Genomic DNA, 27,861 nt, shown 5'->3' on the forward strand with positions numbered 1-27,861 from the left:
TATCCTCCACCTTTAAACATATAATAAACAAAACATTGCACATGCCCTTCATAAAAATTGGAAAATCCCTTTGACAATGTAAAAAGCAGCAGGTAGAAAGCAATGCATGACATTTAGTACCTTCCATACCCAAAACAGTAGAATTTTGTTTTCTTTAACTGAAGTTGATAGAAGCTCAGTACTGAAGTCTTTGTGTTTTTTTTTTTTTTTTTAAAAAGAGAAGTTCATTACTACAGGTATGCAAACATCACAAATGCCAGGAAATACAAAAAGACATTAACCGGGTAATGTTACCTTTTTATTTTAGGTGGTTGTAAACAAAAATGCAAAACCTGTATACATAAAAATATTTTATTGGAACATGTACTAGATACTAGCCTGGATTTTAATCATTTTATCACCCTGGGAAACAATGAAACAAACAATGGAAATTTGTTTCGACTTTACATTTAAAATGGATATTGACACTGGGAAAAAAAAAAAAAAAAGTCACAGTACCAGGCAACCACAGCCTTTAAAATAGCATATCTGCATAGGGCTTGGGACAGGAATTATAGTGAATTAACAATGTGGACCAATAGTTAATCTGAACTCACCAAACAGGTGTGAATACAGTATGTAAACAAATAATAGTAAGCAATTACTGTACATTCAATTGAACGATCTGATCTCTTGATAAGCATAAAATAAAAAAGGAAGCACAATTTAGGTTTTGGTAATTCATATTTATATTATAAAAATTAGACAATTATAAATTCCAAAGAAATTATGACTTGAATGTGTCTTAAAAGACGTTCTCTAGCATAAACAAAAATATTTCCATTTGATACCAACTAATCTATTTAATAACAAAAAAAGCAGACACATAGCAGCAGCAGGGCCCTCTGAATCCTCCTGTATTGATCTGTACTGTAACTGTACTGTCTGCCCTTATGCTGTAAAGTGCTGCGTAAACTGTTGGCGCTGTATAAATCCTGTATTTAATAATAATAATAAGAACATTTAGGCAATGATATCAGAGACTTCAGGACTATAAATTAAGGCTAAACAGCAAACCCACTTTTATATATTATTTTCATATTGCCCCGCAAACATTTTAGCAGACATTGTTATGTAAATACCATTTTTTCCCCCCAAGTTTTTCTATGTGGTTATGTGTCTGAACAGCTCCAGCTTCTATAGGTTAATATGTGCCTGTTAAGGGGGGTGGAAAGGAGCTTGCTTCCTTCTGACGATGTCTAGAGAAGTGGATGGCAGTGAAGTCACTGTTCTAGGTGACTGAACCCCGTTGTTAGAACTCCACTATAAAGCGGTCTATACACTAGTAGATTTTCTAACAAAGGTTCAAGCGTTTGTACGAAAACTCTCTCTACATTTGATGACTGATGGGATGTCATTTGAATGTACTTTGTTTGCTTTTAACATTCAAATTTGTAATGAATGCCACTCCCCGTTAGAAATTTGTTCGAGAAAGATTTTCCATCATGCTCCACTAAATTTTCGCCACTGTGGTTGAAAAACATTGATTTTGACTCCTAAACTTGGGGTGGGGAGGTGTTTACATTGCAATTTATGCTAAAATGTATGCAGAGCAATGGGGAGGCAAAACAGGTTTACTATTTAGTCTTTCCTTCTACTTTCAACTTTAAGAAGGGCTGACTGAGTGAGATAATGTTCTCTGCTACTTTCTGGAATAGTCGATAGGTAATATATGGAAAATATTGATTTATCCTGGAGAACCCTTTTATGTTGAACAAAATCAGAAGTGAATGCACTTTTATAGCACCATTAAATTTCAGAATGGCTATAATAGCCTAAAATTATTACTCTTTAATATCACAATGGTTACTGGCCCCTAAAAATGAACTGGGGAGATGTTCTTACATATTGTGGTATCCTGTATAAACTAAAGTAAGAAAAAGCTGGACCAAAATATATATTAAACTATTAGACCTGTTACTAATTTTAAAGAACCAGGCTATGACGCCATAGGTTCATTTCACAGACATGTCTGTGCCCTGCTTATAGTATGTCAGATAGTAAATGGCAGTATAAAAGCAAAACAAAATATATATATATAAAAATTCAGTTCCTTCTCCCTGATGTGTAAAGTTTCATAGCGTTAAAGTTATGGAAGTAAAAACAGAACATATACAAACTACACAGCTTTGGGTAAAAAATAAAAACCAAAAAAAAAAAACCAAACAGGATTTAAAATAAATGATTCTAAATTATTACTCTGCTCAAGACAGATATTAACTTGAAATGCAGAATTTTGATTTGACCATAACACACAAACATAAAAAAACAGCAAAGCAAACAAAAACAAACCAGCCAGCATTGTAATACATGACAACTTGTTACAGCCATCCACAAAATCCAAAGTAACAGTTGCCCAAAATACACTTATAAAAAGAAAATAAATGGCAACATTTCATACAAAGGCTTTATTTATATTTTTCCTATTTAAATCACACCAAGTACCAGCAGGTGCATTTAAAATAGTTACTTTGAGATTCCTGTAGCAGTAAAAGTTAACTAAATTCATTTGTTGAGCTGTATACATAAAACTATGCATCACAATTTTCCGACCAAATAATACATATTTATGCAGCTTGAACTATATTTTTTTTCAAAACATGCCTGTAAAAATCTATTCAAGAAGTGTTAGTACTCACTAACCTAAAAGTGAAGATGGAATTACTAATAACACTGCATAACAAAATGATCAACCACATTTCCATGGCACTTCAACATTAATTTGTAACATTTAAGACTACAAATGTGTGCTCAAACCTTTTGTGCCTGAAAATATTTAGTACACAGAGAGCTCTAGTGTATATCACCAATAATAGGGACTCATGTAAACAGTCATATTCAAGGAAAATACATAGTTCTCCTTCACCTACACATTGAATACCGTTTTTTTTTAAACAAATGTATGTGCAAGAAATATCCCTTAATTTGGTACATTATTTGATCCCCTTTTCATTTCTTGTGTGTTTATGACAGTCAGGTGACAGTAAATTTGCATCATAAACAAACCACACAATTTCTGGGGAAACAATATTAGTGCTTACATTTTTTCCACCATCTCAGCATTTGTAAATTATGCAAAACTCCTATTTACAGTATGACGTGACAATACAGGTTGATATCAAAAGGGCGATATCACTCTGACCTATGCTCTATATAATTTGGGAAAAGATGCTGGTTTGCCAACATTGGATAATTTTAGGCCTGGTTCAAACATCAACAGAGGGCTGCCAGAGCGCTGTCCGTTCCTGGATGCGGTAGGGGGCAGTGTGGTGTATGATTCAGTGCATAACATGGCTCCCTTTTTTTTTTTTTGCACAAACTTAATTTGAAGTGTACAAAACCTACATTTTATTCACAGCAATGTACAGCAGCAGGATGCGCTATGCTGCTGTACATTGCCAAGCAATTTGGCACAGTGCAGTGCAATAAAATGCAGCATGTCTGCATTTTATTGCAGCACACTGCAGCGCAACCATATGCTGTGCTGCAGTGAGAATGGGAAACATAGCAAACAATTGTTTCCTGTGCATCTTTGCTGTGACAGACGTTTTGCAATGCAGTCACCGCACATAGTGTGAATTGACCCTTAAAGCGGAGCTACAGTTATTCACAGGAACCTGTAATCACTTGTCCTGATCAAAAATATATCTAAACCTGAAGTCTGTAATATCAGGAGGGCAAGTGGTGTGTATGTAAGCTATGGGGGAGATTTACAAAACCTGGAGCACGCAGAATCTGGTGCAGCTGTGCATATTAGCCAAATCAGATTCAAATTTCAGCTTGTTCAATTGAGCATTGACAATAAAACCTGAAAGCTGACTGGTTTCTATGCAGAGCTGTACCAGATTTTGCACCATGCAATTTTAGTAAATAACCCCCTATATGTGTTTGTGTGTATGTCTGCATATTCACTCTTCATAAACTCTATTTAGCTGGCATCTTATACAAAACCTACGTTGACGGAAATTTGTAGGCTGCTTTATTACTTTCCTCTACTTTGGAGAGAGCCAGTTGCTTGGCTCTAAAGCAGCTCCTATGGCTTTGATTCTCCTCCAGCAGTTTTGCAGCTGCACATTTTTTGACTCACAGTTTTGAAGCAACAGCCCAGCAACCACAACCAGCAGTTTTATAAGGAGGTTAGCAATGGCAGCCTACTTGCTTTCCTCTGAACAGGTCACCCTTAAACTGCAGTAGTTCAGCCAATTAATGTCTATGAGACAGCAGACATATTAATCACAGTACAACTTTCTAAACTCAGATCTGATGGTTGGTGAAACTGCTATGTTTTCAATTACAGCCTAACTCCAGCCAATTTTTTTTCCATTATGAACAGTGTGAGGAAGGTGGTTTATATTTCTTACTCTGACACACTGGGGATGCTTCCTCTCTTCCTATCTCTGAGACATCTGTATAGAAAATGAGAGAGGACTGGGACAGGAAAGCACCAAGGACAGTAATAAAAACGTTGTCAGGAGCTCTAACCCAGGAGCTCTAAATTGGGATTTTTTTTTTGTCTGTGTCCCTATTGGAGAGATTTCCCATCACTTGCTGGTGTGAAAGGAAGCGAAAGCAAATCTCCACAATACGGACACAGCAATAAAAAACTGGCACAGGTTCTAACAGTTCTCAGCTCTATCTAAAACAAAATAAAAAAAGATTTGGCTGGGGTTGGGCTTTAAGCAATTTTCAGGGTCCCATCCAGAATGTTAGTGGTGTAATTTTTTTTTTTATGTATTACAAGCACGTAATGCAAGAAAGAATGGTTGGAAAGTACTCTAAACATTTATATATACGCACAGTAGTATTCCATCTTAAAGGGTTAGCAACACCTAAAAATGGAAGGGCTTCTATAACTCTTCTCAGTTTCAAGTAGATAAATGCTGAGCTTTTTACACGATTAAAACATTTGTATTAGGGCTTCTTTATACTGGATGCAATGTCAGGCATTTTGCTACATTTTCTATCACAGGCAAAATGCTAGCAAAAATCTAATATTTTTAGTAGGACCTGTTCACAACAATACATCAGAGTTTGTTGGAAAGAAAAATTCCACATGCTGCATTTTGCCTTAAGCCAAAAATCTTTCAAAAACACAGATCAATGTCACTAGGACAAGTCAACACTCATTAGCACATGTGTTTGCGTGAATGACCCTTTTACTGTATAAGGCCAAATATATATATATTTTCATTCATGTGATGCAATATAGTATAAATCAACCTTTTGCAGTAATAAGAACCAACATGGATTTAATTTTGTGAAATAAAATATGCAAGAATTTTCTTGCAAGGGATCACTCACTCAGGTGATATGTGCAACTCACATTGAAAATCTCCATTCAAGTAGTGACTACATTTCTCAAACATCTGTCTGTGAGAACCAACATAAAAAGCTAAATTCACCTTTCAAAAATAAAATAAAATAAAAATGCATATATTTTTGCCGGTAAAAAAAAAAAAAAATAGCATTGTGCATATTTTTTTTTTCTTCCTTACTGGAGCCTGCATAGCATTCCACACGCAATAAGCAGAGCGTGGATGCAACATCTTCCTCTTGCTTTGTGCCTATATTCCTGTACAGGTTTCCAGTTACAAAGCTAGAGGAAGACTGAAAAAACTATGAGCTCGCAGCCCATTCAAACTACAAGTGTGTCTGCTGCGGTAGCAAACGATGCTTGTAGTTATTTTTTTATTATTCACAGGAATCTGTGACTGAATGACCTAGCAGTGTGGGCAGAGCCCCGTACAGTGGCATTGTTTTTAAAAAAATACAGCGGGTGTGGGGAGGGGATCCCCCATGGGCTGTCACACAGAGGGAAGCACTGGTGGCAGGAGGTGTGGGCATAGAAGCATGGTACATGTCTCACCTTATGAGTGTAACATGCAACATGCTCCTAAAGGTGAACTTATCCTTTAAAGGTGGCCATACACTATAGTATGAGGTGGTATAAAAAATAGCTGGGACATTGAATGTTTGTTTTCCTGTCTACTATCCAGAGAACAAACAATTTAAAGTGATATAAAAAAAATAATTTCATATGTTAACTGACGATAATGTCAGCAAACACATATGCTCACAGATGTAAAATGAGAGGTAAAGCTAAAGGAAGCCATGGTTCATTGCAAATGTAAACAGTTTATACGAAGACACACTGCCAATGTTTTATATACATAAACGTGAGCATACAACATCATGCATCATTATTGTAGAGCAAACACTTCCATTGCAGGAGATAACTCACACATGTCAAAACTTGTGCATGCACATATGGTGCCTCTGTCTGGTGACCTTGAGCAAGCTCTTTTGATAACACTCCATACTTCAATCTTACAGTTAGTCAGACTGCAAAGGGATGAATATTTACAACCTTCCCAGTAGACTTTTCCAATGACAAAACAGCCAAGGCACCATCAGATTATCCAACAACATGGCAGAATTATTTGTCTTTCTTTCTATGTGTTTGGCCACCTTTAGGAGTCTAGATCAGACCTTGTATTAAGGAATCACAGACATTTACCAACAAGTTTATAGAAATTTGACCACTATCAAAACTGCCGGTTTAAAATGGTATATACAGAAAGCAATATATTTTTAAAATCAAAGATTATTCAAGAGTGTAAAATATACACATCCAGTGATGGTGACCCTGAATTACATCAGTTCTTTAGTAAGCCTGTATTGCTATTTCTTGGCTCTAGGCTACAGCATCCAGTAAACAAGTTATATATATTGAAACATTTTTATAATTTAAACAAGTCATAATCTTGCCAAGATCAGAGCAGGAGTATGCCAGCTTTTAGTTTATAGGAACCCGTCTCATGATTTGGTGTCACTTACCTGAAAGTTGCATCTTCCAATGTGCACTTACAAATGTAGACTAAAAAAATAAGTGCATACCTAACCATTTTTTCTTCAGAAAAATATAAGATTAGCATTAGATTTTCCCTATGTAACTGTGGTGACTATTGGCAGAAGATGTTTGTCACAATATCAGTTAATGACTAGAAAAGGTGAAGAGAACTTTAATGTGATTCCCCATTTACTGATGAGGTTTCTCCTCTAGGCGAAGATGACCTGGATATTCCTCTCTCTGTGTTTTCAGAGCCAGATCCACTTTGACTGTGCTGATCCACTAATGTGGCACTGGATGCAGGTGGGGATTTTGCTTTTTCCTTAAAGTCTGTAATAATCACGGTTAGGTCCCCCACAGTGACCTCCAAATGCTGTGCACTACTTCTATCCACATTTTTCAATCGAGGCCTAGAGCAGACAGAAATGTAACATTTTCATTAGTAGACAGAAGGAAGTCAGAAAGGTTGGTTTGATTAAAATATTTTTCCAAATCTTTAGATTGTATAAAAACAAAAATATTAAAAATATAGCCCTCAGTACAGGAAAACCAGCTAAGTAATAATCCTGGTTGTGCCAGTTCATGTATCTCATTAACCAGCTGTTCACCACCTTTTTTACATTTTTGCTATGGACCTGTTTATTCAGGAATAACTTTGTTGTTGCTTAAAAAAAACAATATATGTATTACCTGTTTATCTTAAGGATAAACAGGGCTCTCTTTTCATGATATTGTCCTGCAACAATTTTTTTTTCGCAATCCTTAGACAATACAAAAACAACAAAACATATTTTTTAAAGCAGTGTTTAAAAATGGTGTAACTGCACATGAAAAGTTCACATTTTATATTACACTAAAGTTATAATTCTGGCACAAAAGCATTGCGATGTGAATGAAATAAAAAAATGGTTTTTCAATTTTGCACTGTTTTAAAATGGAAAATGTGTAAATTTATGTTAAATGTCTTTAAAAATATTAGCCAAAAAAGAAAGTTTAAATAATAGTCAAAATAGAAACAAGCAAAAAAGTCTGCAGTAAGTAATAGTTGAAGGGAGGAAAATAGGGAGTTAATTAGGGCTGATTACAGTAAATTAAGGGTTACCAACTTCCCGCACAGCCTACTGTAAAATGACGACTGGGCGGAACTGTCCCGTAATGCGGCTCAAACATGGCGGCGCTGCGGTGAAATCTGTCACTGGCTGTGTCCACCAGACACAGCCGATGATAGATCACTGTACTGTGTAGCTGCCGGTACCATGTGAATGCTGTGATCCATCACAGCAGATCACATGACAATTGTAAACAATTAATGGCTTAGATTCATGCAATTCATTGTGTACAATTGTGTTGCTAGATGTGATTGGTCACAGTGATCACATGGTACAGACAGGACAAATCACAGCCCATCTGTACCATGTAATTATCTATGGCCATCACAGCTAATCACAACACACACTGAATGAATCAATTTCAAAATCAAAGTTTAAAAAAAAAACCTGATCACTTCCCCAGAGTAGTACAATGTTACTATGGTAACATTTAATTGCTTGGGTCACAGTGTGTTAAGAAAAAAAAAAAAAGATAATTTTATTTTTTACATACTGTCACCAGTCAGTGTCCCTGATAACTGCCACACATTAAATGCACTGGTGATATAATATGTAAAAAATTGTGAATTTTTTTTTTTTATTTCTTAATTTTCTAACAAATTATGACAAAGAATTACAACTACAAAAAACCTGCCATGCCTCTTAATAAATACCTTGGATGGTCTACTTTCCAAAAAAGGGGTAATTTGGGGAATATCTGTACTGTCCTGGCATTTCTAGGCCTCAAGAAATTAGATAAGAAATTTGATGGGGTACATGGTCCCGCCGGCTGCACTTGTGAATGAGCCCTTAGTTGCATTCGGAAGCAGCACCCTTAGGGCTCATTCACACAAAGTTGGGGCGGGGGATTTTAGACAATGTTGTTGAGTCACAGTTTTACCAACCCAAATCCTCACCCCCGTTAGCTGCCAAAGGTGTACACATGCCACAGCAGGAATTAAACCCCCTGTTGCTTTTGGTGTGTGCTATGGCCTGCCAATCCCAACATCCATTCAAGCAAATGGGGCCACTCTGCAAGCGCCCTGCAACTGCATGCTTCTGCGGGGTCCAAGAGGTTGAAGCAGGTGGTGAGAAAGCAAAACAACATCTTGTTTGCTGTACTGCACAAGGTGCAGAACGGCCTCATTCACTTGAATGACAGGTGCTACACCCAGCAACCATAACAGAGCGTATAACTCCTGCTGCGGCTGAGACATGTGTACACCCCTAGCCTCTGCAGCTAAAAAGGGTGCGGTTACGGTTGGGGATGGAGTGGTAAAAACACATCTTAACTATGGAGTTTTACCACCCCCCCAGACTGCAAATGTAAATGAAGCCTTACTGTTCTGAGCCCCCTATAAGGCTGCTTTCACACCAATGTGCTGCAGTTTACCTGCACTGCGGGTGCAGCACAGTGCATCTGTGACTTTCTTTGCTTTGCTGCACTTTGCCAAAGACTTCTATCATATGCTGCAGGTGTGGTGCACTTTCTGAAAAGCACAGTAAAACTCCTGCATTCAGAAGTTTTGGTTCGCTTTCAGAAAGTGCACTAAACCCGCAGGATATAACATAAGTCTACGCCTAAGCGCAGCAAGACCGTAGGAAAGCTGCAGGAACACTGCACTGAACCCGCGGTGTGAGTAAACCACACCGCATCAGTGTGAAAGCAGTCCAATACTATTATGCCCAGTGTATTGCTTCACACTGACCTGAAAGATCTCTTCTTTCCTGCTGCTAGCACCACTCTGGAGTCAGCTAGCTGAGATAAGAGATGGAGTGCAGTTGGTATCACTCCGCATTGGACAGGAGTCAGCGCTACAGAGGAGGCATTAGCTTATGAACCTTTTGTTCCCTACTACAGCTCCAACTTTACAAGTAGTCCCTCTGCATTGCACTCTGATTGCTCTGGGATGGTGGGTCAGCAAGCCCAAAATGTGATCTACCAGTCACCAGGCCACGATCTACTGGTTGCTGACCTCAGCATTGAGTAACATATAGGCGTTCTGGGAAGTTGTTTTAAAGCAGTAGTAAACAGCCACAAACAAATATCAGACCCCTGCAGGTTCAAAGTGCTTCTAAAGGCTTAAGGTTTTTTAACTTCATGCATTCTATGCATGAAAGTAAAAACCTTCTCTGTGTAACACCCCCCCCCCCCCAATACTCAAACCCCCTCTCAATCCAGCAATGTGCACTGGAGTCTCAGCTATCCCAGGACTCCCTCTCCTCATTGGCTAAGACAGAAGCAGGAGTCATTGGCTCCCACTGTTGTCAATCACAGCCAGTGAGCCAATGAGAAGAGAGAGGCGGAAGGGCCGAGCTGCAGTTCCGTGTGTGAATAAAAACACGGAGTAGCGGATGCCTCCACAGCAAGCTGCTTGCTGTGGGAGCACCCGAAAGGAGGGAGAAACCAGGAGAGCCAGCGGGGACCCGGGATGCTCTGTGCAAATCCACTGCACACAGCAAGTAAGTATAGACATGCTTGTTAATTAAAAAGAAAAAAAAAAAAAGCTTTTAGAATCACTGTAAGTCATAATGTACTATTATGCACCACATACTAGCACATTGGGAGACTTACCTGGACACAGAGCACTCCAAGGCAACGCTATCATGGCTCCCAGGCGCATCGATCTTTATCCAGTTTTCCTTTCGGGTTTGTGGACTCTAGCTGTAGGAATGACAGGGGCCGCGATGATGTCAATCCTACACATGCGCACAGGAGCCCCAGCATGGAGCTCTGAACGAATGGCACGGGTATGCCAGCCCTTCAGAGTGAATGAGCCAGTTATGTCTTCGGCTGCATGCTATGTGAATATCTACTAAACAGTGCAAGTTTAAGAGATATTCACTGTACCTACAGGTAAGCCTTATTACAGACTTACCTGTAAGTACAAGTTAAAAGTGGACTTTACTTCCACTTTAATAACATTTACAAAATAATCCTGCTCAAAACAAAAACACATTTTTCTCTCATTCTAAGAGTAAATCATACCTTGTTTTCTTATTACTGTTCTTTTTAATGGGCGTTTCTTTTTCACTCTTTTCCTTCTCAATTTTATCTTTTTTTTCTTTCTTGGTCTGCATGGGTGGTACAAACTGCTGTGTTACTTGCTGTGCCACCAGCTGAGAAACAGGTCGGGGTTTTCTGCATGAGTAAAAATACTAAACATTAAACACTGCATTAATTTTTGATCTATAACATAGGTTGTATACCTAGTATCTTATCTAGTGAAAAACTAAATACATTGCTTTTCTACATCCACAATACAGATTTGTGCAACAAAAGAAGTGAAGCAGATAGCCCAATTAGACATATACAAATCAAAACAAAATGTGGTTATTCTCACTAAAAAATGGATATTGGCTCAACTCTGCCGCCTAATTACCCATAAATAATAAAGTTATAATAAAAGAGAGAAAAAAAAAAAAAAAAAAAAGGACGGATTAAACTAATGTGGCACTGGATCAATAAAAACAATAAATCAACATTAATTAAATGAACAAAACAAAACCGCACAAAAATTGCCTAAAAAACTACCTGCCACCTGGTGTATAAATCTACATGTGTGTCAAAGCTTTATCAAAAATATCAAATACATATAAAAAATGTGTGTGCACACTCTCAGGTTTAATTTGAGGGTATGTACATCCAAATTGGAGGATGAGGTTAGGAATTACAGCTCTTAAGAGTAGCCATCCCCCCTTTTTCAAGGGACCAAAAGTAATTGGATAATTGAATCAAAAGTGGTTTCATGACCAGGTGTGGGCTACTGATTCGTTATTTTTTTTTATCAATTTAACAGGTAAAAAGGTCTGGAGTTGATTTTAAGTGTGGTATTTGCATTTGGAATTTTTGGCTGTGAACCTACATCATGTGTTCAAAGGAGCTGTCCATGCAAGTGAAACAGGCCATTGAAAGGCTTCAAAAACTAAACAAATCCATCAGAGAAATAGCATCAACATTAGGAGTGGCCAAATCAACAGTTTGGTACATTCTGAGGAAAGAAGAACGCACTGGTGAGCTCAGCAACATAAAAAGGCATGGACGTCCACAGAAGACAACAGTGGTGGATGATAGCAGGATCCGCTCTATGGTAAAGAAAAACCCATTCACAACATCCAGACAAGTGAAGGACACTCTCCAGGAGGTGGGCGTATCATTGTCAAAGTCTACAATCAAGAGAAGACTTCACAAGAGCAAATACAGAGGATTCACCACAAGATGCAAACCATTCATAAACCTGAAGAATAGAAAAGCTAGATTACACTTTGCCAAAAAAAACATCTAAAAAGCCAGACCAGTTCTGGAGAAGCATTTTCTGGAAGGATGAAATCAAGATTAATATGTACCAGAATGACGGGAAGAAAAAAGTTCCGAGAAGGCTTGGAACAGCTCATGATCCAAAGCACACAACATCATCTGTACAACATGGTGGAGGCAGTGTGATGGCATGCATGGCTTCCAGTGGCACTGGGTCATTGGTGTTTATTGATGATGTGACAGACGACAGAAGCAGGCGGATGAATTCTGTAGTGTTTAGAGATCTAGTGTCAGTCCAGATTCAGCCAAATACTGCAAAGTTGATTGGACGGCGCTTCACAGTACAGATGGACAATGACCCAAAACACACTGCAAAAGAAGCCCAGGAGTTTTTGAAGGAAAAGAAGTGGAATATTTTGCAATGGCTGGAGTCAATCACCTGATCTCAACCCATGCATGCATTTCACTTGCTGAAGGCAAAAAAAAAAAAAAAGGCAGAAAGACACAGATATATATATATATATATATATATATATATATATATATATATATAAATAAAAATGGTGGCAACCGTAATTTCCGGATGGATGTTGTAGAATGCAATAATAATATCCAATGTAATTTTCTGTGAATGTTGGATACCCATTTAAATTGCTACAAAGTAATATATCAACAAGGGGAAACAGACTCTCCAACATACATCATAAAGGGAGCTAGAATTGTGCAGTTTACATCATCCCCCATAATCCTCTGGCTTTCCCAGTGTCCATGGCACAGGGAAAAAAAAACAAAAAGCTATAGCCAGAGTATGGATATGCTTCCAGAACACGGATTGTTTCCCTCTCACAGATGACAATCATAAGATGGCCATTTTATTTCAGCTTGACAAGGATAAATAATATAATATAAATGCTGTGGTTCAGAGGAAGTAATTGGAACAGTAACTGATGATTCAACCGGTCCCTCCTGGAAATGGTCAGCCACCTCCCTCTCATAAGCACTGAGATAATATATGCAGTACTTTGTGGTCCAGGGGAGGTTACGGAGTCAAACAGCCTTATTTAAAGACGTCACCTCCCTCTCACAGATGTCCCCATATGTCATATAATAGACTTAAAAGTTCACCCAAACATAGTTTGCATACTGGGTTCAGCTTAGTTTTCAATTTGATATAGATAATATATCCTCAAGATAACATGATCAGTTGAGCAAGGCCAAATCTCATAGAAGTGGGATCAACGTCCAAAAGAGAACAAAGCAGCATATCATATCAATACAGTCCTTGAGTGGATTCCACAATCATTCAATCATGCCTTCAAAAATATGGTGTACAGCCAGACAAAGCATATTTAGCACATTGGCCATTGTCTTCCTCAGCTGGTATTCAGTGGTCCCATTGAGTGAATCTGGGGGCAGTATAGGACATGCCTGACCGATTTCACTGGCTTAGACCGGCTGCATCAGAGGCACAAACAATTGTGGCATGGTTTTTCCACACCTGTGGGATCACCATGGAAGCGAAAATCATTGCAGCAATAATCACTTCTGCAGTTATTGCCACTGTCTTCTAAGGCTCCATGCCGGAAATTATATTTATCCTAAAATCAAATGTAAAAATTAAAGAAAATTTTGAAGTACTTTCGAACAACATTCTTAGTCATTGAATGTACAAAGAAATTGCATATGAATGTTCATTTGACCATCTACAAGGGTATACCCAGAATGTGATAGGAATCCATACCTGGAATTCAGGTTTAAAACAGTAGTAAAATCCACACTTTTATTTATACCTACAGCAGTGGTCTCCAAAGGGTCTAACCTTCAGACTTTAGAGGGCCAGACTGTGACCAGTGGGAGTAAAATGTTCTTGCATCAGTAACAATGCCTCAGTGATATCCGTGACAGCAATAGTACCCCATTATTGGCGTCAATGGGGGGGGGGGGCGGAAGTGCCCCAACGTTTATGTCCGTGGCGGGAACAGTGCTCCATCGTTGGTGTCAGTGGCGGGAACAGTGCCCCATCGTTGGTGTCATTAGGAGGAATAGTGCCCCTAGGGCCAGATAAAGGCAAGCAAAGGGCAGCGTCCGAGCCTTGGCTGCAGTTTGGAGACCACTGTTCTATGGGTAAGCCTATATTAGAGCTTAACTGTAGACACAGTAAATATCTCAACCGTGCACCATTTAGGAGATATTTAGTTTAATAGCTGCCAGTGACTTCACTGGTGCATGCGCACGCATGGTGAAGATGGAAGCCCTGTCAGCGCACCACTGCAGGGCTTTGTTTTAAGACAAATATGTCATAATGTGCTAGTACGCGATGCCTTTAAGCACATCATGACATTATCCTGCAGGGGCCCTTTTTTTTTTTTCACTACAGCTTCAACTGCTTACCGCCCGCCCGGTATGCACAGCCAGGCTGAATAACGTATGTGATCCAGCTTCTTCCAGGTTCAGGGCAGGCATACACGTGCCCCCTGCTGACCAGCACCATCATTGGCTACAGTGCAATTTTGTCACCAGGTCCCAGCCAATGATTTTGGCAGTGGGCCTACTGATTGGCTGGAGCCAATCACAGAACAGAGTCCTGTGTTTACAAACAGAGCAGCAATCTGGCTTCTTCGCCCTGCAAAGCAGGGATTAAAAACATCCGGATCTGTAAGTAAAAGCAGCACATATTACACACATTACACTTGTTAGGTACACGTAACAACCCCTTGTTTGCCCCTAGATGTTATCCCCTTCCCAGCCAGTGTCATTAGTAAAGTGTCAGTATATGTGATCAGTGTCCGTTAGTGTACCTCCCAGCGAAGGTCTGTTAGCACCAGATTGCCCGCCACACTATTACAATCCTACTACAAGTTGCTGATCACCGCCATTACAGTATAGTTCTATAGCTGCGTAAATTCAAGTATATACTGTATACCATAGTTTGTAGACACTATACAGTTGCAAGAAAAAGTATGTGAACCCCTTGGGATTACGTGGAGTTTTGCATGAATTGGGCATAAAATGTGCTCTGAACGTCATCCAAGTCACAACAATAGAAGAACACAGTCTGCTGAACATAATACTACACAAACATTAGATGTTGCCATGGTTTAATTGCACATAACATGTAAACATTCACAGTGCAGGGAGGAAAAAGTATGTGAGGCCCTAGCTTAATGACTTCTCCCAGAGCTAATTGGAGCCAGGAGTGAGCCAACCTTGACTCCAATCAGTGTGATGATATTGGATGTGTTGCTGACAGCTGTCCTGCCCTTAAAAAACACACACCTGTTTTGGGTTTACTGGTTTCAAGAAGCACTGTCTGATGTGAACCATGCCTCGCAGAAAAGAGCTCTCAGAAGACCTACGATCAAGAATTGTTGACTTGCATGAAGCTGGAAAGGGTTACAAAAGTATCTCCAAAAGCCTTGATGTTCATGTGTCCACGGTAAGACAGACTGTCTACAAATGGAGAAAGTTTAGCACTGTTGCTACTCTCCCTAGGGGTGGTCATCCTGTAAAAATGACTGCAAGAGCACAGCGCAGAATGCTGCATGAGGTAAAGAAGAATTCCAGAGTGTCAGCTAAAGACCTACAGAAATTTCTGGCGCATGCTAACATTTTTGTTGATACATCTACAATAAGGAAAACATTAAACAAGAATGCAGTACATGGGAGGACACCACGGAGGAAGCCATTGCTGTCCAAAAAGAATATTGCAGCACGGTTGAAGTTTGCAAAAGAGCACTTGGATGTTCCACAGCACTACTGGCAAAATATACTGTGGACAGATGAAACCAAGATTGAGTTGTTTGGGAAGAACACACAACACTATGTGTGGAGAAAAAAAGGCACAGCACACCAACATCAAAACCTCATCCCCACTGTAAAACATGGCAGAGGGAGCATCATGGTTTGGGGTTGCTTTGCTGCCTCAGGGCCTGGACGGATTGTTGTCATTGATGGGAAAATGAATTCCAGAGTTTATCAAGACATTTTGCAGGAAAATGTACGACCATCTGTCCGCCAACTGAAGCTCTGCAGAGGATGGGTGATGCAACAGAACAATGACCCAAAGCATACAAGTAATTCAACAAAACAATGGCTGCAACAGCACAGAATATGCCTTCTGGAGTGGCCCAGTCAGAGTCCTGACCTCAACCCAATTGAAATGCTGTGGTATGACCTTAAGAGAGCAATTCACACCAGACATCCCAAGAATATCGCTACACTGAAACAGTTTTGTGAAGAGGAGTGGTCCAAAATTACTCCAGATCGTTGGGCAAGTCTGATCTGCAACTACAGGAAACGTTTGGTTGAGGTTATTGCTGCCAAAGGAGGGTCAACCAGTTATTAAGTCCAAAGGTTCACATACTTTTTCCTCCCTGCACTGTGAATGTTTACATGTTATGTGCAATTAAACCATGGCAACATCTAATGTTTGTGTAGTATTATGTTCAGCAGACTGTGTTCTTCTATTGTTGTCACTTAGATAACGTTCAGAGCACATTTTATGCCCAATTCATGCAAAACTCCACGTAATCCCAAGGGGTTCACATACTTTTTCTTGCAACTGTAACTTTCACACAAATCAATATACACTTATTGGGATTTTCTTTTAACTGCTTTAAGTCCGCCCTATAGCAGTAATCCTTGAGGAAGAAGGCATGACCTTCGAAACGCGTCAGCTGTACTGAGTGGCTACCTCCATGATGGGATTCGCACTGGCCCCTTGCCTTTAAAGTCCCTTGGAGGACTTACATGCCTGTTTTTATTCGCTGTTTGTGAGTACCATTCTTTTACTAAATACATTTTGGTTACTGAGGTAATGCGCAAGGTTGGTGCGCTTCTTGTTGTTTTACTTCACAGTTAGCAGAATCAAGCCTGATGAGCACTTGCAGGTAAATTTTTTTGTAGTGGTTCAAGCAGTCCCTGACAGCCAGGTGCTCTTTTTCCTGTGATTCACACTAGGTACCTACACATTTAGTGGCCAAAACGTCCAGCAAAAGGTACTCTAGTGAAGAGGCCTACAGGATTCTGACCATGTCTGATGAAAGCGAAGGGGAAGCCTCACTGACAGGATCAGGCTCAGAATACGAACCTGTAGACAGCAGCTGACAGACCCTGACAGATAGCTCAGACGATGGAGCAGAGGTCCCTGATGAGGTCAAGTGTACCCAACCTCATTCCAAAGTTGCTGAGGTGGTACAATTGTATGATGATTATCATATGCAGCAGAGTGCCAGTACTAGTGTCGCTCTACCTTTTGGCGAACTGGCAATCATCTGCGGCCTAGTACATCCTGGTCTTATACATACCAGCACTGCAGTATCACTTGGTAATGTGGCAAGTCCCATAAGTGCAGTATAAGCTGGTGCGGTGTATTAGTGTCCCGCAGCCACCAAGAATTCAAACAGGCCCGTAGAGCACTTAGTGTCCATCCAGATGTGCTTGCAAATCCTGATTGGCAGTCCACAAATTCTGCAGCACCCGTGCTTCCTCCATTCACTGCCCAACCCAGAATTCAGGTGGAAAAAGCAATCTTAACTGCTCCCCTTGATGTTTTGGAGCAGTTTTTCACGGACGATTTGTATGCATTGATTGTGGATCAAAGCAATTTATATGCACAACAATTTATCGCCGCCAACCCAAATTCAAACCTTGCCAGACCACTTGCATGGAAATCTATTACGGTTTCCGAACCGTTTTTTGGGCCTAACCCTCAACATGAGCATTTCTAAAAAAAATTAATTGCGGTTGTATTGGTCGACAGACCTGATTCATCATATGCCCATGTTCTCTGCTGCATTGGCCAGGCATAGGTACCACTTATACGTAGACAATTTTTATACAAATGTGCCATTATTTAGACTTTTTACAATCTTGGAATTGGCGCATGTGGCACCGTGTGACCTAATAGCTGGAGCCTCCTCCCAACAGCTTGTAATTACCCATCTTAGAAAGGGGGGAAAAGCCTGCTAGAAAAATGATGAATTGCTCGCAGTGAAGTGGAAGGACAAACAGGATTTTTTTGTCCTGTCTTCCATTCACGCAGACACGACCATCCAAATTTCCATGGCAGCTGGTGTTGTTGAGAAGCCCCTCTGTGTCCACGACTATAACCTTAACATGGGAGGGGTGGACTTCAATGACCAGATGATGAAGCCGTACTTAGTTTCCTGAAAAGCCAGATGCTGGTACAAAAAAGTGTCTGTTTATTTATTTCAATTGTCTCTATATAACCCTTTTGTGCTTTACAAAGCAACTGGACATAGTGGATCCTTCCTAAAATTCCAGGAAGAGATCATCATGGCCCTTTTGTATCCAGAAGATGCTGTAGCCCAAACCCTCAACCCAAATGCAGTTAGCCAGCTGCATGAGAGGCATTTTCCCGATGCCATTCCTGGTACCCCAATCCAAAGGACACCCCAAAAAAGATGTCTCTGTAGCAGACACAGAATTAGGCATGATACTGGCTTTTTTTGTCCCTCCTGACCTGGTCTCTGCCTTAAGGACTGCTTCCGTTGATACCATACAATAGTGGACTATTAGTAAAGGGTACAGCACAGTACAGGGACGAGAGAGAAATAATAAAATGTCATTCCCAAAGGCAGCTATATTATACATCCTATTAGGAGTGGATATACCCGTGACATCTGGGTTGGATCTAAGGTGTCTGAGGAATGGCTCTAATATGAGGATGAAGATAATGTGTGACAGCGGACAGCCTTGCATTGTTCCGTTGGAGATGGAAAAGGGGCCCGACAGGTGGCCATTAATCCGCACCGCCGCAGTGGGGTTAGAATACAAAGCACCAATGTAGGCTTGCATCAAGGGCCCCAGCCCAATTCTTTAGAGCAGTGCTGACAAAGTCCCAAGCCACTCTGTCAAACATCTTCTCCGTGTCCATCGAGAGGAAAAAGCCAGGCATTGAGGAAGATTTAAGCCAATGAATAAGATTCAGCGATTTGATGGTGTTGTCCCTGGCTTCTCTTCCAGGGACAAAGCCAACTTGATCTAACGAAATCCAATGTAGAAGGTGGGGCAACAGGCGATTGGCTAGGACTATCGCAAAAAATTTTATATCCACATTCAAAAAGGGATATGGGGCAGTACTTTTGAACTTGGGAAGGGTCTTTACCCTGTTTATGAATCACCATTATGTGTGCTTCCAAGAGCTGAGAAGATGGGAAAGAAATGATAGCCAGAGAGCTAAAGGTCCTCAAAAAAGGGGGACAAGGATATCAGTACAGCTTTTGTAATATTGAGTGGTGAGGTCATCAGGACCGGGACTTTTCCTTTGTTTCATGGATTGGAGGGTGGTTAGAACTTCCTTGGCTGTCAAAGGGGTGTCTAAGGACTGCTGGATTGTCTGCGAAATCATGGGTAGGCCATAGCATATTTAATATTCTCGTATAGCCCTTGCTCTATCTACCCTGGGTATGGCAAAGCCGTCATGCGATGATAAATTGTATAGACCCTCATAATACCGAACAAAAAGAGTTATTTCTTCCATCTTATGACAGGTCTTCCCATTCAGCGTCCTAATCAAGTGAATCGTAGACTTCGTTTTTCCCCTACATAGTATGATACCAAGCATACGACCGCTTTTGTTAGTGTGTTCATAGAATAGCTTGGACCGTAGGGTATATTGTCTTCGTATTCGGCAACCTAGTTTGTCTCTAAAAAGTTGGCAGGCTTGGGTTAAGGCCTCCAGAGTAGCAATAGCTCCACTCTGTTTGTGGGATGTTTCTAGTGAGCGAATAAGAACTGACAATCTGTCTAAAGAGGCTCGTCTCTCTCTTTTGAGTTTAGTTCTAAGCACACACTTGTGCACGAGGCATTGTGAGAGTGGGGAGGAGTCCGGAGTCACGTTCAGGGAAAAGTAACTGCTGGTGTCCAATCTGCGGCTCAAGACAGCTAGGAAAGCGACCCAACACAAAATCGTAAACTTACTTAAAAATGTTATTTGGAATTTTTTGTAAAACTGCGTTTACACTTAAAGAACACAGGCGACTGATAAGTTTGATAGAGTACCTTTACTGATTTTTTAAAAGTTTTATCTTCTCAAAGAAAAATCTCCCACTCTTCAACATCATGCCTTATTCAGGTCATCAGTTTTCAGGAACACCTTTATTTGTGAGCAACTATTTTCAATGATGAAGCACACAAAGGGCAAAATTAGAACCAAAATATCCAATGAGCTCCTTGAGAATTAATTCAGAATTGCTACTATATCCTCCGAACCAGATAGGTACATCATCTATATCAGTGATCGTTAACTTCTCATCATGCCTTACTTTTTTTGCTCAACAGCTATCATTATTGTTAGTGTAATTTATGTGTGGTCCAAGACCTCTTCTTCCAATGTGGCCCAGGAAAGTGAACAGGTGACACCCGTACTTTACAGGCTTCCCAAGAAAAAAAATAAATAAATGCACGTTTTTTATTTTTTACCTGCGAATGTTTTTTTTTTTTAAAGCCGAAATTATTCTTCAAGTCCTACTTGGGTAAAACAAGTTAAAAAGGCTTTCCAAATGGGTGTAGAGGCAGCTGAAGTCATTTTGTGATTCACTAAATTGGTGTGCGGTCCTGGGAAACATTTGCAACTATATGGTTGGACTTGACGTGTTCTTATCAGTGACCCAGAACCCAGCAGCATTGTTGGAACCAGTTGGTAAATCTGACAGAAGCATTTGACTGGTGCCATTTTTCTTTTGGTTCATACAGATGTGATGATGCCAAACGCAACATTTGTTACAAAAGCAGTTATAGTTTTTAGCATCGAACTAAGGTTGTAATTTATGAACATTTTGAAACCGTTTTTAGTTTTCTCCAAGACATGCAGAATTTATATCAGAGGGTGGGATAGAGTGGGGGAGACTGCCTTATAGAAGACCTAAAGTTGAGATGCCAGCATTAAAGTTGATGTGTGGGAAAATTCAAACATCACATGCAGTATATGATACTGCATGTCAATAGCATTTGCAGACTGTCAGTAATAGTTTTTTTACCTGTTGATCCTGCTTGGACAGTGGTGCCCAACCTCACTTCTCAAGTAGCCTCAATTGGCCATGTTTTGGGAATTTCCATTAGATAAATTAGTTGTCATAAATACCAAGCCATTGACATTACATTTAAAGCACCTGTGAAAGTTGAAGGAAATCCTGAAAACATGTCCTGTTGGGGGTACTTGAGGATAGAAGTTTGAAACCACTGTGCTAGTAGATGTATAATTTTTTCATGTCTCTTGTAACTGACCAACTGTCTAGCCAAAAGTTTCAATTACAGGGGTAGGGACAAACCATATAACAACATTGAAAGGGATGCTTACAACAACCATATTTTATTCATTTGTTTTGCACCTCTAATCCAAAAGAAAACAAAAACCTGTTGCTCTAACTGCTAAAAAGCATTAGTTAGGCTTTTTTTGCGTCATGTATGTATTTTCGATTTTGTCTATAGTTCAAAGGGGTCTAAGCTTTAATGGCTATGCCAGACAGATGATAAATTGCTGTTAAAAACAGGTAAGACCAGCGTTCCCCGGTCGCTTTTTTACAAAAAGGCTGTTCTGCCCTAATGCAAAATCAAGGTTTAAAGCAGAATTAAAGTCTGAAAATACCTCCACTCCTGCACATGTGTAGCTCAGCATACATTCTAAAGATTGCGAAAAGGCAGGTGTTTTGTTTTAATTCAAAAGAGACATTGGAAAAAGCCTGCCTGCTTGCAGTTTTATATTTCTTCACTATGCAACATTTGTGGAAGTAATCAGGTGGCTTTAATGCTGCCTAAATTACTTCCACTAGGAAGACAACAGTAGCGTAAACAAATATAGACTCCTGGCTACTATAGCAGCTAGGTGTTCATTTACAGGGCTGTACTGCTGCAGAAACTGTAAAAGGCTGGTTTTTACTACAGAGGCAGTAACCATATTTGAGGAGTAGGCTGCCGTCTCCTGTGCATAGACAGCATCAGCTGAATTTGCCCTGCTGTCTCAGGGACATGTTACAGGGCTTGTAAATGCAAAATGTTTTTTTACTTTAAAGCATTTTCTGCATTAAGATAAAAAAGAAAAAAAAAAAAACCTTCAGGTGTCTGTGCCCCCCCCCACCCCTAGACAATTACCTGAGCCTGATCTCGATCTAGTGCTGTGCCTGTTTGCAGCAGCTCTTCTCCCCTCGCTTTGCTCACGAGACTCGGCAGCAGTACGAGCCATTAGCCCCCGCTGTTGTTAGCCAAACCCAGTGCAAAGGGAGCAGGCCCATAGAAACACAGCCTGGTTCAGGATCGAGCCCACAGAAGAGGAGGAGCCAAGATCGCTGAACCCAGAAGTGGAGGTTCGGGGCTGCTCTGTGCCATCGCATACTATTCCATTGCATACCATACCATTGCGCAGAGCAGGTAAGTAAAACATGTTTGTTTAAAAAAAAAAAAAAAAAAAAAAAAAAAAAACAACAGCTATACAACCACTAAGTCTGAGCACATGCTTGAAAAGCTAGTTACAGATTGCTGGTCTGTGTGTGTTCTGGGAGAAGAGAATGCACATCTGATCCAATGCCCCTCATAGAAAATATGGTGCCAGGTTGCCTGATCAGCCAGCATTGATGTGGGGCAATAAAACATTTTTATCTTAAGGCAGGGAATGCATTAAAGTAAAAAAAATGTTTTGGCTTTAGAACCACTTTAATATTGCTTTAGCTTTCAGCAATTTTAACTACAGTAGCTCCTCTATTGGATCGGACAACACGGACCAGTCTTCTCTCCATATGTACGCAAAAAATTGCAACCCTGTACTATTAAGGAGGGATGGGCTTCTCCTCTTAACCTATCCATTTCTAACGCAAACTGTTAGACAAGGCCAAATCGGTTGTTTCACAGGCTGGCAGGTAAGTGTTGCTGGGAAATCCTTTGTTTGCAATTTCTCTCCCTATGTACATCAATAAGCCTTGACCGCCCATAACCATGTCACCAATATCTATTCCTTAGATCATTTTGGTAGGTCCTGACCGACCCAGTCATCTAGCCATTACAATGTGGCCCTTGCCTAAGCCCTGGTTCACAATATCACTTAGAAGATTTTACCCTCTTCCTGGCCAGGCCATTTTTTGCTATTCGGCACTGTGTGACCACTTCCCAACCGCCCTACTTTAGAAATATTGCTACAGGGCAGCACAGGTGCGCAAAATCACACACACATATACAGTCATGGCCGAAATTGTTGGCACCCTTGATATTTTTCCTGAAAATCAAGTATTTCACACAAAAAAGGTATTGCATTAACACATGTTTTGCTATACACATGTTTATTCCCTTTGTATGTATTGGAACAAATATAAAACAGAGGCAGAAAAGCAAATATGACATAATGTCACACAAAACCCCAAAAATGGGCTGGACAAAAGTATTGGCACCCTTAACTTAATATTTGGTTGCACACCCTTTGGAAAACATAACTGAAATCAGTCGCTTCCTATAACCATCAATAAGCTTCTGACACCTCTCACCCGGAATTTTGGACCACTCTTCCTTTGCAAACAGCTCCAGGTCTCTCTTATTGGAAGGACACCTTTTCCCAACAGCAATTTTAAGATCTCTCCACAGGTGTTCAATGGGATTTAGATCTGGGCTCATTGCTGGCCACTTCAGAACTCTCCAGCGCTTCTTTGCCATCCATTTCTGAGTGCTTTTTGACGTATGTTTGGGGTCATTGTCCTGCTGGAAGACCCAGGATCTTGGACGCAAACCCAGCTTTCTGACACTGGGCCCTACAGTGCGACCCAAAATCCTTTGGTAATCCTCAGATTTCATGATGCCTTGCACACAGTCAAGGCACCCAGTGCCAGAGGCAGCAAAACAACCCCAAAACATCATTGAACCTCCACCATATTTTACCGTAGGTACTGTGTTTTGTTCTTTGTAGGCCTCATTCCGTTTTCGGTAAACAGTAGAATGATGTGCTTTACCGAAAAGCTCTATCTTGGTCTCATCTGTCCACAAGACGTTTTCCCAGAAGGCTTTTGGCTTACTCAAGTACATTTTGGCAAACTGTAGTCTTGCTTTTTTATGTCTCTGTGTCAGCAGTGGGGTCCTCCTGGGTCTCCTGCCATAGCGTTTCATTTCATTTAAATGTCGACGGATAGTTCGCGCTGACACTGATGCTCCCTGAGCCTGCAGGACAGCTTGAATGTCTTTGGAACATGTTTGGGGCTGCTTATCCACCATCCGGACTATTCTGCGTTGCAATCTTTCATCAATTTTCCTCATCCGTCCACGACCAGGGAGATTAGCTACAGTGCCATGGGTTGCAAACTTCTTGATAATGTTGCGCACTGTGGACAAAGGCAAATCTAGTTCTCTGGAGATGGACTTGTAACCTTGAGATTGTTGATATTTTGCCACAATTTTGGTTCTCAGGTCCTCAGACAGTTCTCGTCTCCTCTTTCTGTTGTCCATGCTTAGTGTGGCACAGACAGACACACAATGCAAAGGTTAAGTGAACGTCTCTCCTTTTTATCTGCTTTCAGGTGTGATTTCTATATTGCCCACACCTGTTACTTGCCCCAGGTGAGTTTACAGGAGCATCACATGCTTGTAACATTCTTATTTATCCGCAGTTGTGAAAGGGTGCCAATACTTTTGTCCAGCCCATTTTTGGAGGTTTGTGTGACATTATGTCGAATTTGCTTTCTTTCCTCCCTTTTTTTGTTTTGTCCCAATACACACAAAGGGAATAAACATGTGTATAGCAAAACATGTGTTAATGCAATACGTTTCGTGAGAAATACATGATTTCCTGGAGAAATATCAAGGGTGCCAACAATTTCGGCCATGACTGTATATGTGAGCTTGCATCTCAGGGTAGGGGGCACGCCCTACCCGTGCCGCCATTCGCAGCCGCAGCGGTCAAGCACTGGGTCCCAGCCGGTGATTGCTGAACATCTCCGATGGGGAGAACTGTCTGTAAACAAAACAGTTCTCCTCCCTGTCAGCTTGTGCACACTGCTTTGGTTAGCTGTGCAGAGCACAGCCATCCAAAGCAGTGTGCTTACAGTAAAGCACACGGACACAGCACTTAGTGAAACAGCACACAGTTAACCCTTTGATCACCCCTCATGTTAACCCCTTCCTGCCCAGTTCCATTAGTACAGTGTCTGTGCTTTTTATTAGCACTGATCACTGTATTGTTGTCACAGGTCAGTTCCCCCCAGTGTCAGAATGCCTGCCGCAGTCCCGCTATAAGTCTCTGATCGCTGCCATTACTAGAAATTTTGTTAAAAATCCCAGTATATATACCGCCATTTGTAAACGCTATAACTTTCATGTAAACCAATTCATTTACACGTAATGGGAATTTTTATAATTTTTTTACTGAACATGTTTAATAGCAAAAAATAGTTTTTTTCTCAAAATTGTCGGTCTTTTATTTTTTAATAGCGCAAAAAAAAAAAAACCAAAAAAAAAAAAAAACACATAGGCAATCAAATACCACCAAAAGAAAGATCAATTCGTGGGAAAAAAGGACGTAAATCTGATTTACCTATGGGTTTCCCTTTGTATCCCAAACAATTCTTCTGGCAGTTATGGCTGCAATCTTTCTTGGTCTACCTGACCTTGGCATTAAGAGATCCCTGAACTTTCCTCTTCTTAATAGGTGATTTAACAGTACTGATTGGCATAGTCAAGGCTTTGGACATCTTTATATGTCCTTTTCCATCTTTATAATATTCCCTTACCTTGTTACGCAGTTCTTTTCTGATCCCCATGGCTCAGTATCTAGCCTAGTCAGTGCTTCCACATAAGAGCTAACAAACTCATTGACTATTTACACACTGACACTAATTGCAATTTAAAAAGCCACAGATGTGGGACATTAACCTCTAATTGGCATTTTAACCTGTGTGTGTCACCTTGTGTGTCTGTACCAAGGCCAAACATTCCAGGGTATGTAAACTTTTGATCAGGGCCATTTGGATGATTTCTGTTATCATTATGATTTAAAAAGCAGCCAAACAACTGCTTGATAATAAATGGCTTCATACGATCATCATCCTTCAATAAAAGAGCATTTTTTGGCATGATCAGTCATATTTTCAATATCAATGCCAAGAATTCACAATTTCTGTTAGGGTATGTAAACTTTTGAGCACAACTGTAAATGATAACCGGGACTAAGGGATGTGCTGGTATTTATTTGCCGATTTGCAGGGAAACAAAAACCGGCACATCCTCGCTAACAGGACAGAGCTCTGTGTTGTCATCCGCTTTGCTGATCAGCGGGTCCGGACTAATCACATCACATTGGGAGAGGCAATCATTGTAAGCTATAACAAGCAGGGCCCTCTGTTTCCTCTTGTACCAAATTGTATTGTAACTAATGTCTACCTTCATTTTGTAAAGCGCTGCGCAAACTGTTGGCGCTATATCAATCTGTATAATAACAATAATAATAAAAGAGGCAGGCAGTGTGTGCATGTCCCCTACCTGGAAGAGCCAGATAACGTATCAGATACTTGATCCAGTGTAGGAGAGCCGCGCTGCCACCGTACTCCTATGTGGGGCGGTCAGCAAGCAGATAACGGCATGCGGATCGCACAGGAGCATTCCTGTGCAATTCAGTGTGGTGTGATTTGAGCCTATTCATTTTGAATGGGCTCAAATTGCACCACAAGGCACCAAAAACACTCTTCTGACCCACACTGCAACCAGTACAAAACGGCCATGTGATGCAGTGCGTTTGCAAAATGCGTTTGGGGCATCAACTTTGTACTGGCCCTTCAGCAGATGACAGGGGCAGTGCGATTGCAACGTGGTGTGGGAAATGCGCAGGGATCGCAGTATTTCTAGCACTGTATAAGTGTGAAGCTAGGCTACATTATTCACATCCTTACTCTGCTTTCAACATATCAACTTCAGGGACGACATGTTGACTTGCTGCCTAATATATGGGCCCCCCCAATTTCAGATGCCATTGTCATGAGATAATCCATGTTCTTCCCTCTAATGATCTGTCTGATCGGCGTGTGGACATCTGTAGTCCTGGCTTCTCATACCTGGGGACTGGTCATGTTGCAGGTCACACATGTACAAAGCATGTCCCAGGAAGATGGTGGCAGGAGAAGTGAGACTCACCGAGTGGAGGTCCCCTTGCGTACATCACACATCAGGCACTTGAAGGCCTCGGCGCTATTCTTGAAGGTGCACACACTGCAGTCCCAGTAGCCTTCGTCTGAGGAGGGCTTCGGCTGCCGCTTCGGTCTGTGAGAAGACACAAACACACAGGTTAGACACACGACAAGGCCTCTCCTCGTCTGCCGGCCGCTCCTCCACACCGCCCCCCCTCCCCGGACCGCCGGCCGTGTCCCCCGGCACCGCTCACCTGGTAGGACTCTTTTTGTCTCCCATGCTGTGTCGGACGAGGAGATCCGGAGGCCCAGCGCTGAGGCCCGGACAGCGAGGCGGGAGCAAGCGGCTGCGCCGACCGAGATCACCCGCAGCCAGCTGTCCGCCGCTGCGGCACGTGACCCAGTTCGGCCAATCACAGGGCGCCCATGGCTGAGCCCGGACAGCCGGGGAGGCTTCTAATGGAGAGCGGCGGTCGGAGAGCAGGCAGTGCGAGGAGTGAGAGAATGAAGGTGGGG

At 41.0% G+C, this 27,861-nt stretch overlaps 1 protein-coding gene across 1 annotated transcript; it reads right to left on the bottom strand.

Moving 5' to 3' along the window:
- Nucleotides 1-280: 280 nt before the first annotated feature.
- Nucleotides 281-27,861, bottom strand: YAF2 (YY1 associated factor 2). The gene is made up of 4 exons (XM_089673996.1): nt 27,600-27,861; nt 27,353-27,478; nt 10,967-11,119; nt 281-7,299 (listed from the first exon to the last, which is right to left on the bottom strand). The coding sequence occupies exons 1-4, from the start codon at nt 27,623-27,625 to the stop codon at nt 7,062-7,064; spliced, it is 543 nt and encodes a 180-aa protein (XP_089530122.1). The 5' UTR covers nt 27,626-27,861; the 3' UTR covers nt 281-7,061.

The sequence above is a fragment of the Staurois parvus genome, unplaced genomic scaffold (assembly GCF_062004578.1).
Source record: "Staurois parvus isolate SC_StPar_1 unplaced genomic scaffold, SC_StPar_1.0 ptg000147l, whole genome shotgun sequence".
NCBI lineage: Eukaryota > Metazoa > Chordata > Amphibia > Anura > Ranidae > Staurois > Staurois parvus.

Excerpts from the sequence above, each read along its gene's own strand:
- YAF2 (XM_089673996.1), bottom strand. The coding sequence starts at position 27,625 with ATGGGAGACAAAAAGAGTCCTACCAG. Across the intron at positions 27,479-27,599 it reads GACAAAAAGAGTCCTACCAG|ACCGAAGCGGCAGCCGAAGC; the intron begins GTGAGCGGTGCC and ends GTCTTCTCACAG. Across the intron at positions 11,120-27,352 it reads CGCAAGGGGACCTCCACTCG|AAAACCCCGACCTGTTTCTC; the intron begins GTGAGTCTCACT and ends TTACTCATGCAG.